The sequence below is a fragment of the Sinocyclocheilus anshuiensis genome, unplaced genomic scaffold, assembly GCF_001515605.1.
Source record: "Sinocyclocheilus anshuiensis isolate Anshui unplaced genomic scaffold, SAMN03320099.WGS_v1.1 scaffold260, whole genome shotgun sequence".
In the NCBI taxonomy this organism is placed as follows: domain Eukaryota; kingdom Metazoa; phylum Chordata; class Actinopteri; order Cypriniformes; family Cyprinidae; genus Sinocyclocheilus; species Sinocyclocheilus anshuiensis.
Genome location: NW_015557134.1, coordinates 481,206 through 494,969, shown reverse-complemented (window position 1 = coordinate 494,969; position 13,764 = coordinate 481,206). Strand labels below are relative to the sequence as shown.

The 13,764-nt window shown below is 35.6% G+C and overlaps 1 protein-coding gene across 4 annotated transcripts; it reads left to right on the top strand.

The window, feature by feature from the left end:
* The first annotated feature begins 6,011 nt into the window (after nt 1-6,011).
* LOC107678029 (nucleophosmin-like) lies at nt 6,012-10,856 on the top strand. Of its 4 annotated transcripts, none has more exons than XM_016473138.1 (10): nt 6,012-6,117; nt 7,242-7,324; nt 7,414-7,533; nt 7,645-7,738; nt 7,856-7,965; nt 8,051-8,092; nt 8,223-8,264; nt 8,350-8,553; nt 8,723-8,797; nt 10,086-10,856. In XM_016473138.1, exons 1-10 carry the CDS (start codon nt 6,078-6,080, stop codon nt 10,125-10,127), a joined length of 852 nt encoding a protein of 283 aa, XP_016328624.1. In that variant the 5' UTR covers nt 6,012-6,077; the 3' UTR covers nt 10,128-10,856. The 4 variants fall into 4 exon arrangements, with proteins under 4 accessions (XP_016328624.1, XP_016328621.1, XP_016328625.1 ...); XM_016473135.1 differs by having other exon boundaries at nt 8,051-8,100; nt 8,201-8,264; XM_016473136.1 differs by lacking the exon at nt 6,012-6,117 and adding an exon at nt 6,515-6,605 and having other exon boundaries at nt 8,051-8,100; nt 8,201-8,264.
* The last annotated feature ends 2,908 nt before the right edge of the window (nt 10,857-13,764 follow it).

Below are 13,764 nucleotides of genomic sequence, written 5' to 3'. Positions count from 1 at the left end.
GTTGCTGCCGCCGCCGCCATGTTGTGAAGACGCTGTGTGTTTCGTTGCGAAAGCTAAAATACGTTGTTTGGCCTTCTAAAAGAGGACACAACTAGAAATCAGTGGTATTTACAGTTGTATTTACAACACTGTTCCAGAACAGTTCAACCCAAATATTCATTTTATGGAGGACTGTTTCCTGGGAGAGTAGACTACAATTCCGTTCCCCTGTTTCCCCTTCGGCACATGCTGACCACAGTCCCTCTATCTGCCAGGTTTTATATCTTGAAGTGTCTATTAGGGTTTTACATAAAATCAACAACAATAACAACAACGTGTTAATTGGGTACTTTTTTTAATGACGTGAAATTGTAGCAAAAATGACAGCGTTCTAACAACAGTTAATAGCAGAATACATTAATGAATGGCAATGGACATTGGAGTTTAGATACTGTATACAATGTGTCATCTTTCATTTGGTTATGTGAAAACAATTGCTTATGAAGGCCAAAAGTTGTATGTGAGCACTTCACAATGCTATCTTTGTTACTTACTTAGTGAAGAAGAGGAGAGTATCCTTACCTGAATAGAGCTGGTCACAATGTTCTCTTAAACTAAAAAGAGAAAAGACACAGGAAACCAATTAGCATTTGAAAGTGATCATTTATAGACATTTTAAGAAAGAAATTATTTACCTGTTGAGATAAATTTAAGAATTAAATCAATTTACCTGTTGAGAGTGTGTTGACAGTCTGTGTAGTTGGATCACTGAACTCCAGAAAATCAGTAATGAGGCATCTTAGAGTGTAGCCTCAGTTAGGGTTTTACATTAAAACTACAACAATAACAACAACAACAGCATGTTGTGTGAATTATGTTTTTATTGACATGCAAAATTATCAGTGCTCTTAAGTTATTAGCTGAATACATTAATGAATGGCAATTGACATTGAACATGAATAAATACATAAAGAAGTAAAACACAAAATAAGAACAAAAAATAGATGTGATGAAGACCAAGTTTCAGTGAAACAATCACAGTCCAATCATTTTGGTGGGATTAAGTGGTGATTTTTCTCTGCAGATGATGAGGTTGTGGTATGTGATACATCTGAAATACACAATTGAGTTTAGAGTTAGTGTGTCCATGTGTTTGTGTAAAAACAATTATGTTTATGAAGGCCAAAAGCAAAAATGCACAGTATGTGAGCCCTTCACAATATTAAAAGAAAAAAGTGATATAAAGCCATGGGATAGTTTTAATATTTATTGTGACTGGGTATGTTTATAAATAAACCCAAGTAATAATTAAAAAATATCTTACAATATGAAGCCAGTTACATTTTTAAAGTTAAATTTGTATTTAAATTTTAAGAATGAAATCATTTACCTGTTGAGAGTGTGTTGACGGTCTGTAGTTGGATCACTGAACTCCAGAAAATCAGTAATGAAGTGCTTTGACAGTTACAGATTTGAAAAACAAAAGGGCGGGAATAAAGAACCCTAAACTCTAACACAAAGAACCATTTCAGCATGAAAGGGCTCTTCAGAATGCTATGGTTCTAAATAAAACCATTACTATATGTAAAGAACCGTCTTTTTTTTTTTTTTAGAGTGTATGATGCTGACAAATAATGCTGACTCAGTCTGCAAGTACGTTTTCATATTTAAAGGATTTGCCACTGATGATTCAAACGCGAGTTTTGAGCAGTGTAGAGTAGCGCTTGTTGTTTGTCATTTCTCCGATCACAAATGCAAAGTGCAGACATGGTTTTATGTTAACGCGGCATGATGCAACGCAACGCGTAAAAAGACAGAATACGTCATTATAATCCGTAATTATGTCCCCACTGTATGCAACAAATGCCTCGTTTATAATGGGTTTTAATGTTTTTGTCTCGTCGCTCCGGCCGGACAGGGCATCACAGTATGGTAAGGGGCGTAACATTTCCGTCACACGCTTGAGGTATTCGGCCAATCACAACGCACTGGATAGCTGGCCAATCAGAGCACACCTCACTTTTCAGACCGATGAGCTTTGTAAAAATTGACGCATTTCAGAAAGGCAGGGCATAGAGGAGAAACAATAATGTACAGTATGTGGAAGATAATGTTTTTTGAACCTTAAACGGCATAAACGCATTTCATTACACCAAATACACCAAATAATGTTCTATTTAGCAACAACATATGACCCCTTTAATAAAATTTTAAAAGTCAAGATCAAGTTTGACCAAAAAGACTCTACTGCCTCTGTGTGGTCAAACTGAAAATTACATCTAAAAGTTTCTTTTTTTTTCACCAGGATGAAAACATGATGAGATCCATGCAGCTCTTTGAAAATGTGATGTAGAGAAGCTCCACCAGAAGAAGAAAGGAACAAAACAGAGAGTGGGAAACAGAACGCAAAAGGGATTTTACATTTAAACATATATTTGCTATATTTCAGAGTTCTGGGGGAATATGATGGCATGAGAAGAATGAGCGTCTGTGGGCTTTGTTTTTCTCTCTATTCAAACCTTGTAACATATTCAGTGTTGTTTCTCGCTGGTGTTTTGGGAAATTGCCAGCCCAGAATCCACTTTGATCCAGCCACAGAAGACTACATATGTTTGAAATGCACTGTGCATTTCCTGACTAGCAGGTGGTGATGATCAACATCCTTCTTCCCTACGAAAAAAAGAAAACCACTCTCAAACGTTTTTCATTTGCTTGACCCTAGAGCTCAGGACTCTACATTTGGTGTACTGGAACTGCATCCAGGAGGAACTACAGCCTCCTTTGCTTGCTTTCTTTGCCAGAAGCGCTTGCACGAGAAAAACCAGCAGATGTGTTTCCTATGAGTTGCTTGAAAATAATGCTGGCCTTCAAAATATCTAACTTTATGATTTATTTATCTATGACATGGGGTTTAGAGGATACTTAATTTGATGTTGATTCGGTCTTGTGTTGTCAGCGTTGTTTGTTAGTAATTGCTGTTTCCAGTCTGCCCACTTAATGTATGTCTATCTGTCTCATTCATTACTTACCAAGCCATTTTTGCCCACCAGATCATAGTGAATAAGGTGGGACAGAAGTTAAGTGTGTGTGTCTAAGTATGGAAGTAAGTGAGGAGTATTAAAGAAACTACAAAATCGCAACTGTATTCAAACCCAACAAATGACAATCTAGTCCCTGGATACCCTTCTGTCCCCAGATACCTCTGCATAGTTTCAAGATGGACAAGACAATATTTGTAAGAGGGGAAAAAATCCAGATAAATCACATGAAATAAAGAAAAATTATAATTATGTATGGGTCAGGGTCAGTCGTAGGATATATAAGCTATGTATATACTTGCAAGTATGGTGCCACATGAAGAAATGTCCAATGAGGCAGATACAAACTGTGAAAATTAAGTATTCTGTGCAATTCAAATCTCAGTTAAAACATTAAAAACATTTGTGGAAGAGCATTCAGCTGTGTTTTCTTATTTTACTGTTTATACGCCAAAGACTTAGCGTCATTCTGTTGGGTTATTTCTTATTATTATTATTATTATTATCTAAAAACTGGATAATGACATCTCAAATTCATTATGCTTAATGTTAATTATTTATGTATTAAAGAAACTACAAAATCGCAACTGTATTCAAACCCAACAAATGACAATCTAGTCCCTGGATACCCTTCTGTCCCCAGATACCTCTGCATAGTTTCAAGATGGACAAGACAATATTTGTAAGAGGGGAAAAAATCCAGATAAATCACATGAAATAAAGAAAAATTATAATTATGTATGGGTCAGGGTCAGTCGTAGGATATATAAGCTATGTATATACTTGCAAGTATGGTGCCACATGAAGAAATGTCCAATGAGGCAGATACAAACTGTGAAAATTAAGTATTCTGTGCAATTCAAATCTCAGTTAAAACATATTAAAAACATTTGTGGAAGAGCATTCAGCTGTGTTTTCTTATTTTACTGTTTATACGCCAAAGACTTAGCTTCATTCTGTTGGGTTATTTCTTCTTATTATTATTATTATTATCTAAAAACTGGATAATGACATCTCATATTCATTATGCTTAATGTTAATTATTTATGTAACCGTTTTATTAAAATATTTCACTGCTTGCTTTGCTATATAAACAACAGAATAGATCAGTGGTTCTCAACTAGTGGATTATGGAAAAAAAAAAACAGCAAAGAATAACCTGACTCACTAGTAATAATGTATAGTAAGTGAAGCAACATAAATCAGCTCTTTATTTATTTATTTTAAAATGCTTCCTAATTAAACTACAGTATTTTGTATTCACCTGTTACTTGGTAATACACACATCAAATTATCACATCATAATAAATACATGTATATTGTATATGTATTATTTACATTATAATATTGCATATATTATATGTATGTCATTATACATACATATACACACAATGGTGGCCAAAATTATTAGAAAACTAGTATTTTCACCAGCTAAAAAAATGGTTTTAAGTTAGTTATTTCCATCTTTTGCTGTAGTTTGTCAGTAGAAAATATCAGTTTACATTTCCAAACATTACTTTTGCCATTAATTGTAATAATCCAGTGAGATTTTTGTCTGACAACAGCCAGTGCTCCACACAGAGATCTGATCTGATCATCATCCAGTCTGTCTGGAATGACATGCAGAAACAGAAGAAACTGAGACAGACTAAATCCAGAAGAACTGTGGCAACGTCTCCGACAAAGCTACAGTACTGTTAAAAGTTTTATGGACTTGTGTAATAATGCTGTACAATGAGGATGCTGTCAAATATAATGTCATAAATAGATTTTATTTATCAATACATTTCTATTAACTAAATTAAATCAACATTTGGAGTGACAATCCTTTGCATTTAATGCAGCTTTTGCCCTCGGTGCACTTGTGCATGGTTTTTCAGGTAGCTTTGCATGTATGTCTCTTGAAGCATCTCGGAGACGTTGGCACAGTTCTTCTGGATTTAGTCTGTCTCAGTTTGTTCTGTTTCTTCATGTCATTCCAGACAGACTGGATGATGAGGAGATCAGATCTCTGTGTGGAGCACTGGCTGTTGTCAGACTCCTTGTGCAAACAAAAATCTCACTGATTATAATTAATAGCAAAATGAATGTTTGGAAATGTAAACTGATATTTCCTACTGGCACATTACAACAAAAGATATAAATAACTGACTTTAAACCATTTTTTTTAGCTGGTGAAAATAGTGTTCTAATAATTTTGACCACCACTGTGTAAAAAAATGTAGAATTTACTTTCACTCAGGAATTGCCAGTAAATTTCACAACTAACTACAAGGAAACTGAAATTAGCATATTAAATGTAGAAAATAGAATTAGACGTGAAATTTGGAAGAAGAGGCTAAAATATGTTCTTGTAAAATGTACTGCAATAATCTTTTGTTTTACTTTTTAACAGTGCTTTTCTTTTTCCAATGCACACAATTCGCGAGTGTAATACATTTCATTTAAATCTTTCCAAGACACGCTTATCCAGATAAATGTCATGCTCTACAGTAGGCTACATATCAATCAGGTGTCCTGACATTTTATCCTACCCATCAGATTGTCCTACCAGGGTTTACTGCGCATGCGCACATCAATATTCCGTCCTTTTTCTCATGCTGAACAACAATATTTAATGTCTCTGCATTACTGTAAGGGTAGGTTTAGGGTTGGGGTAGGTGTAAACTTTAATAAAACACAATCTAATAGGTATAAAAAAGTATTTATTGTTGGTTTCCTGTAGCTGTATCCCTTCTATCTACAACGCGAATATAACACATAATTACTGTATTTGCATTACTGTAAGGGTAGGTTTAGATTTGTGGTAGGTGTAGACGTTAATAAACCATAATTTTACAGGTAGCATTTTTCGTTGTCGAATTGAGGTAGCAAAATCTGACAGGGTAGCACAAATCGACAGAACCCCGGCCCCAAACTGTCTGTGGAGCGGATTCATTGGCTGAGCAGGAAGACCGTCCCAGTAATGGGCGTGATATACTCAATGTGGGTTAGTGTGTCCATCCTGCACTCGAGCGCACGGCGCAGTTCAGTCTACAGACACACACATAGCCTTCAGAGATGGATCTCGAACAAATGGGTCCCCAAACCTTCCTGTACGGTATGTAATGCGTTAAACACTTATCTTGATCCGTTCTTGTCATATAGTCTATTAGATCACACGTATAGTACGTAAACGTGGCACTAGTAAGTTACGCAAACTGAGCATGGCGTAGTGCAAGTTAGTTGCCAGCCAACTACCCCGTTATATTGTCAGACTTAACTTGCTTAGCAGCACATGTTGATGTGTTAACTGGTATAAATACATTGTAATATCGATGTTACTCGATGTGGAGTGACATTAAACAACACGTGTTGAGCATGAATTCGCACTAGCTACTCGGTTAGCACTACATAGTCAGCAATTAACCTGAGACCCGTTTATGTGTGTTCTGGCCTTTATAGGTAAATTAATAATAAACTTCTAAATTGAATGTATTGAAGCAAAGAAACGAAACCTCCACAGCTCGTGTCTCCCTGCGCGCGCTCTCTAAACACGTGCACTGGTCATGGCGCTCCAAAATGGCGTCACTGTTCTACACGTGTTAGGTGAGACAATAGCATGCAACTTTAAATGTATTTTCTTCGTTATATGTGACAAGTCAAATGGATGCTAATTAAGTACTGTTTTTTTTTTTCTTAGTTTCGTTTTCCTAACAGACACACCCAGGTCTTTTGCTCAAATGATACCTAACGGCGTTTGAAACTGTTATTACAATGGAAACGCAATTCTGGTTTAAACATTTTGTCGGCATTGTCAGGTCTTTAGCAGTAAATTAAAATATCAACATGAATGTAGAGCGTCTCACAAACCTTGCCACGTGTAGTTCCTTGCTTCCACATGAAACCATTGACTGCATTGTTAGTTTTGCTGCAGCAACGCAGTTTTAAATATGATTCTCTCGTTCTTTGGAGCCAGATTATTTCAATGGATTGGATCAAGAAACCGGACGGAATGATTCCTTCACGAATCGGATTGGATCAGACCGAGCGGTTCACCGACTCATTTATTAAACCAAGATCTTTAGGGACCACGTGACAAAGTAAATTAATCACTTAATTGGTTTGAAGAGAGAATTGCTCGAGAATACCGGTTTGCAGAATTTAGTTACACTTTCCATCACAGGAGGGACCTTAATGCTTTTTAAAGAACTTTTTTAATAAACTTGTTTTTTGTTTTTATAGGTTGTGAGCTCAAGGCAGGCAAGGAAGTCACTTTTAATCCAGAGGATGATGATGATTATGATCATCAGTTATCAGTCAGAATGGTATGTGGCCTTTTTTAAATGGTCTTCCAATTTTTATTAACATTTAAATTTCATATAGAAGGCATTTGCTTATTTGTTCATTGTTGCAGGCCTGTGTTGATCCCACAACAAAAGACGAACTGAACATTGTGGAGATCGAAGGGCAAGATTCAGAGGGTCAGAAGGTCAAAGCAGTTCTGGCCACACTCAGGCCTTCCACTCTCCCCAGCGTAAGAAGAATGTCCATCCATAGAGCAGTGTCATTTCACACATCTTTTGGGTACACTTGAGTTGCTCTCCTTGAATTGCTCTTGTTAACTAAAGATGTGTTTGTATCGCAGGTGTGTTTGGGTGGGTTTGAGATCACTCCACCTGTTGTGTTCCGCCTACGCTCTGGTTCCGGTCCAGTTCACATTAGTGGACAGCATCTCGTCAGTGAGTACTTCATAATACTTAAGGAAGTGTATGATTATTTGGGATCATCTCAGATAAACGCATGGAAAACTGCTTTGGGAATTTTCAGGACGTTTCTTATTGGTACTTTTCTTTCAGTCATGGGAGGAGACCAGTCCTTTGATGAAGAAGAGGAGGAGGAGGAGGAAGAAGAGGAGACATTGACAACAGCTAAGAAGAGGCCAGCACTGGTGACTCAGAAGCCTTCAGTAAGTTCTGGAATTAATTAGGGTCCTTTCATTGATATGTATGTGTAATTTTGTGGCTCATTTTCTAACCAACGTTCTCTCGTAGAAAAAAATGAAGTTGGATGAAGAGGAGGAGGATGACGATGATGAGGATGAGTATGTGTTGTCTTTGCCATCTATGTAAAGTCATAGGTACTTAGTATTTTAGAAATAGTATTTCAAAAATAAGGAAATGTAATATCATTTTACCTTCCAGAGATGATGAGGAGGAGGATGAAGATGATGAGGAGGAGGAAAGTGAAGAAGAGTCTCCTGTAAAGGTGAAATGAGTTAATCAGGCCCTACATCTTGTAGAATGTTTAAAACTGTGGTCAGAAATGCTTATTTTCCTAATTGTTCTGTCAGGAAAAGAAGGCACCATCCAAACCACAGACCCCTGCACAGAATGGAAAAGGACCCAAGCCCAATACGCCTGCTAAACAACAGAACAAGACTCCTGAAAAGAACAAAAAGGATGACAAGAAAACACAGTCGCCCAAAATGCCACAGACACCACGGGTTTTCACTATCCCAGAGATCAAAGCCAAAATTATGGCGAGTGTAGAAAAGGTATGTTTTCCTTTGCATCCTCTTTGCATATGAAGTCACAAGGAACTATCATCCTTCTATGCTTTGGGATACAATGGGAAAAGTTTGATTTGTGCATGATATTATTGAAAAGAGAAAAAAATCATACTGGAAAATAGCACTTGTTTTTTTTTTTTGTTTTTTTTTTCAGGGTGTAGCATTGCCAAAATTACAGCCAAAGTTTGAGAACTTCGTAAAGCACGGCTTAAAAGTCACAGACGCAAAGGTATATGCATTTTTCTTGTGTCATGTTGTGTTTTGATATTGATATTTGTCAGTGAGAAAAAAAGAACACGGGGATTAAAGTTCCGTCGCTACGACGGATTTCCGTCAGTTCATAAAGACAGTCACTTGCTTCTTTACTGAATGATTCAGCTGTTCGAACGAATCAATTAAATGAATGATTCAATGATAAAATCAGTGACTTGCAGCCACCTTCTGGCGGATTTACTTTCATTTTTAGTGTATAATTTCAGTTATTTAAATATTTCTGTATTCAAAATCTTATATTTAACACATTAATCTCCACATGAATTTATGAATTTAATTGCACTCATGCTACCTCTGAGCCTCATTAAACGTCTGAAAATGTACCCACAAGCCAATTTGTGTTCTTCTGTGCCACCTCTGTAGTACAAATTAATTTATTAATAATAATTTCATATGATTGGTAACTTATTTGTCTTATTCTACTTATTATTATATTGCAGGGGTTAAAGCAAAAAATATATATTTTGACTGAAAATTTTTCTAATAAGACAAATAAGTTACCAATCATATGAAATTAGTATTAATAAATTAATTTGTACTACAGAGGTGGCACAGAAGAACACAAAAGTGGCTTGTGGGTACATTTTCAGACGTTTAATGAGGCTTAGAGGTAGCATGAGTGCAGTTAAATTCATAAATCCATGTGGAGATTAATGTTTTAAATATAAAAATTTGAATACAAAAATATGATTCAAATAACTGAAATTATACGCTAAAAATGAAAGTAAATCCACCAGCAGGTGGCGGCAAGTCACTGATTTTATCACTGAACCATCTTGAATTCATTCAATTGATTCGTTCGAACGGCTGAATCATTCAGGAATGAAGCAAGTGACTGTCTTTATGAACTGACTGAAATCTGTTTTAGCAACAGAACTTTAATCCCTGAGAACATCTAAGACAAGGTTTTTTGTTTGTTTGTTTATCAAACACTGCAAATTTAGATTTGGCATACAGTAGTTTTTCAAATATTGATGAAATTAAGATAACTGCTTCATTGCTTTTTGTCTAAGAAATAATGTTTTAATGATATTCATTATTATATTGGGACACCCAGGTTTTTTGGCTGCCAGAAGTTTAAAATAAATGAAAGTAAAAGCATGTTAATTATCAAAGAGGTGTATTCAAGTCATTGTATGCTTGAATTAATTATAATAAACTAATAGACGCTAGCATAAGGAACATATTAGGAACCGTCATGAATGAAGGTCTTACCTGTACTTCTGTTTTGTTTTTCCCCCAAGGTAATCGAGGAGCTCTGGAAGTGGAGACAGAGTGTAAAATAAGAGCTAAACCATCTTTTGTTTAGCTTAAATTATTAGGCGCTCCCCCTTTTTTTTTTTTGACCATGATTTTACTTTTTTGGTTACCTGCAATTTTAAGTTCATCCCCATACTCTTCAGTTTTTATGTCAAATCCGTGCCATTCCCTGAAAAGACTTCACTCAGAACATGACCTTTTTCATCCTTTGCAATTTGGCCTCTCCTCACCCCTGTGGTGTTGTCATGTCCATGGAGTGTGGCCTTAATTTGGCAGCCTTGTTGCTTAAATGAGAGTCTGAGCAGAAGATTTCAACCCTCGAATTTATATGGAGATTTGTTGACTACCCGTCCATGGTTTCTTTAATATTACATAGAAATGTGTGTATGGCATTCTGATTAGAGATGCACCTGAGAAGTCAATTTACTGAAATCTTGAACAGCTTGACCTGATTTGCAATGCATGATTAATGGGTTTCAGAATGGTATCGGTGATGAATTCCAGTATTTCAGCAGTTCATGTTATTTTTGTAATTGTCAGTGTCCTGTAACCTGCTAGAAGGTGGGATGTACTGTATGTTTGGGATTGATTAGTCAACTGTAACAAATCCAAATGTCAAGAATGTATACTGTTAATGTCACGGTCTGTGCAGCTAAATCTCAGAACTCGTAATCTGTGTACTGCAATTCAGATGTGGCTCACTTTTTTGACTTCGTTGAATCTGTTTAAATGCAAATAAAGTTTATATTTCACAAGTGTTAACCCATTTAATGTGGCTCATAAAATTCCTTTTGGAGAAGTCAGGACTGTTTTGATGGGTCTCCCTAAGTTTTGTTCTGTGCATTACTGTGACATCTCTGTTCTTTAAGAGTGTCTTAACTAGTGGTTGACCGAAATTGGTTTTTTGACAGCCGATGCCGATATCTTGGAAAGCAGGGTGGCTGATATAAAGCCGATATAATTGTATTTATTTTAATGAATATTTAAGAAATTTTAAAATCATTTGAAAATGGATGAATAAATACATTGTAAAATAAACATACTTTAGATGACAAAGTATTTTCCACAAATAAATATTTAATAAAAATATAATTAAAAAGGAAGTAAACTAGTCCGTAACCAACAGAGCACTCAGTATTCTGGGAAGTTTGTGTGCATTTGGAAATCTTTTTTTTTTTTTGTTCAAATAAAGCCAGGAAGTTTGTGTGCATTGGGAATCATATTTTTTCAAATAAAGCCAAGGTATCACTCATTTTACATACAGCACACAGTAAAAACATGAATATGACAGTGGGCAAATGCATAAAGCTCAGCATAATTTGAAATCACGAGTTTAATGTTCAAAGTATTCAATTTGCACGGACCGAAAGTCACGCAGAGAACACGCGATCATGCAGGTCACATGCACACTTCACAAGATCTCACAACTGGATTCGACTAAGTTTGTTAGGTTTGTGAAATTAAATTTTCATTCTAAGCCATTCAAAGATTTGTTTAAATGATGTAAATGCGTATTTGCTGAATGCTGACGGCAAACGAGAAAGTATTATAATGTTTGCCTTTCTATTACTAATAATATAAAAGCAATCGTTATAATACTTTTTGTATACATTTTAATTCCTTTGTTTAACAGTTCTATCGGATTATTTGACAGACTTCTATCCGTATTAGACAGAACTGTTAACAACGACGGCGAAAAAGAGGGAGAATGTTAGCACTGTGTGCTCAGGCGCTGCGGCTCTCAGCGCCGTCAAAATAAAAGTCCACATCGGCCAAACAGAAAAACTTATCGGCCGAAGCCGATATTTGAAAAATGCCAAATATCGTCCGATATATCGGCCTTGACGATATATCGGTCGACCACTAGTCTGAACACCTAGCATTTATTTTTTCCTCCATGAAAATGAATGAAAAGATTTTTTGTATATAAAGTATGAGAGAGAGCGAGAATAATATTAAATATTAGTGTTATGTGATGCGGTGTCTTTGTTTAATTGCACTTAAACAACAATATGCGTCCTTAATGCAGATTTTACGAAGAGGAAAGTTTTCTTTTATCTTGACTGTTAACCCCCACTTAAATGTTATCTTACCCTCGGGTTGTTTGTATAGAGATTTGTGAATTCTAACATTACCTCGGAACCAGTTGAAAAAAACCTGCCTGCGTCGCTTTGCTTGTTTTCGCACAAAAAAAATTTGTAGATTGCCTTGCCTTGTCTTGCATTCAGAAACTTTTGGGCTGATTTCAAGGTTGCTGCTTTCAAAGCTGGGTAGTAACTGATTACATGTAATTTGGATTACGTAATCAGATTCCAAAAATTAATTACTTGTAATTAGGTTATTACATTTTAAAATACTCGTAATCAGACTACAGTTAGTTTTTTATTGACTACTTAATTACATATTATTCACACAATAGCAAAAAAAAAAAATCATTTATTGATTCTTCTTAATTCCTCTTTTTCATCTTGCTACAGTCAGAAAGTCTTCCAGTTTTGTGGACATTCACACAAAGACCAGTCACTAGTCAGGTGTCTGCACAGCATTTGCCACTGGATTTCCGAAAATCATTTCCTGTTTAAGAAGTGTTTCAACATTGCATCAACTTCTGATGAACACGATACTTTTTATTTGAATTATCACTCAGTAGGTTATTTAACCATGTGTTACTATGTTCTTTGGGGGGCTTTTGTCTTTCAAACACATTAAAATGCACAAATTCATGTAATGTAATGCAGGCATTGCCAAATTTTTTGTGATCTGAACTTCTTTCGCCTAATATATTTACTTGACGTACCCCTGAAATTTTAAAATAAATATTTTCATAATTAAGAATCATATTTGCATGTTCACAGATCTGTCATGTTGGTTAATGCGTGACATACAGGTAGGCTACACAAAATAGCCTATTTCAATTTTTTAGTAGGCCTAAGTGTTTTATTTTGTTTGATGTTACAATTTTAAGATCTTCAACAGATCATTGGAGCTGTGTGAAGTTCCCTGCTGCTGTATGTCTGCACTATGTTTGTACTTTCTTCTACACTGGAAGCTCCTGTCGTCAAGTCAAATTCCTTGTGTGTGTAAACATACTTGGTAATAAAGCTCTTCTGATTCTGATTCTGATTAAAATGACTTCTTTTAATTTTACATTATTTATCATTTAATTAGCCTTTTATTAAACTTACAAACCCTCTGCAGCTCCTTACAAAGCCCAGTTTGGGACACCTTGACGTAATGCACTTTATATTGTTAATTACAACGATTGGAATATATTTTCTTAATTTTTTGTTTATATTGATATGGTAGGCTATAATATTATCCAATTTAAATCGATGTGATAAGTTAGATCAAAAATAATCTAAAAGTAATCAAAAAGTAGCTTGATTATATTACCTAAAATGTGTAATGTAACGGATTACGTTATAACTAGGTTAACGTTACAATTTTTGTCATGTAATTTGGAATAAGTAACGGACTACAATTTGTAAGTAATCTACCCAGCTCTGTTTGCTTCTACCAAATAAATAGTTTGTTTGTTGATCACAAAGTACAAAGTAGATGAGGAAAACTAGAATGCCGGGTGTATTCAAAGCGGCGCCATTACTGTCTACAGTGCGTAGAATGGTGCGCTGTGATTGGTTGTTACTGTCTAGAGTGCGTGGA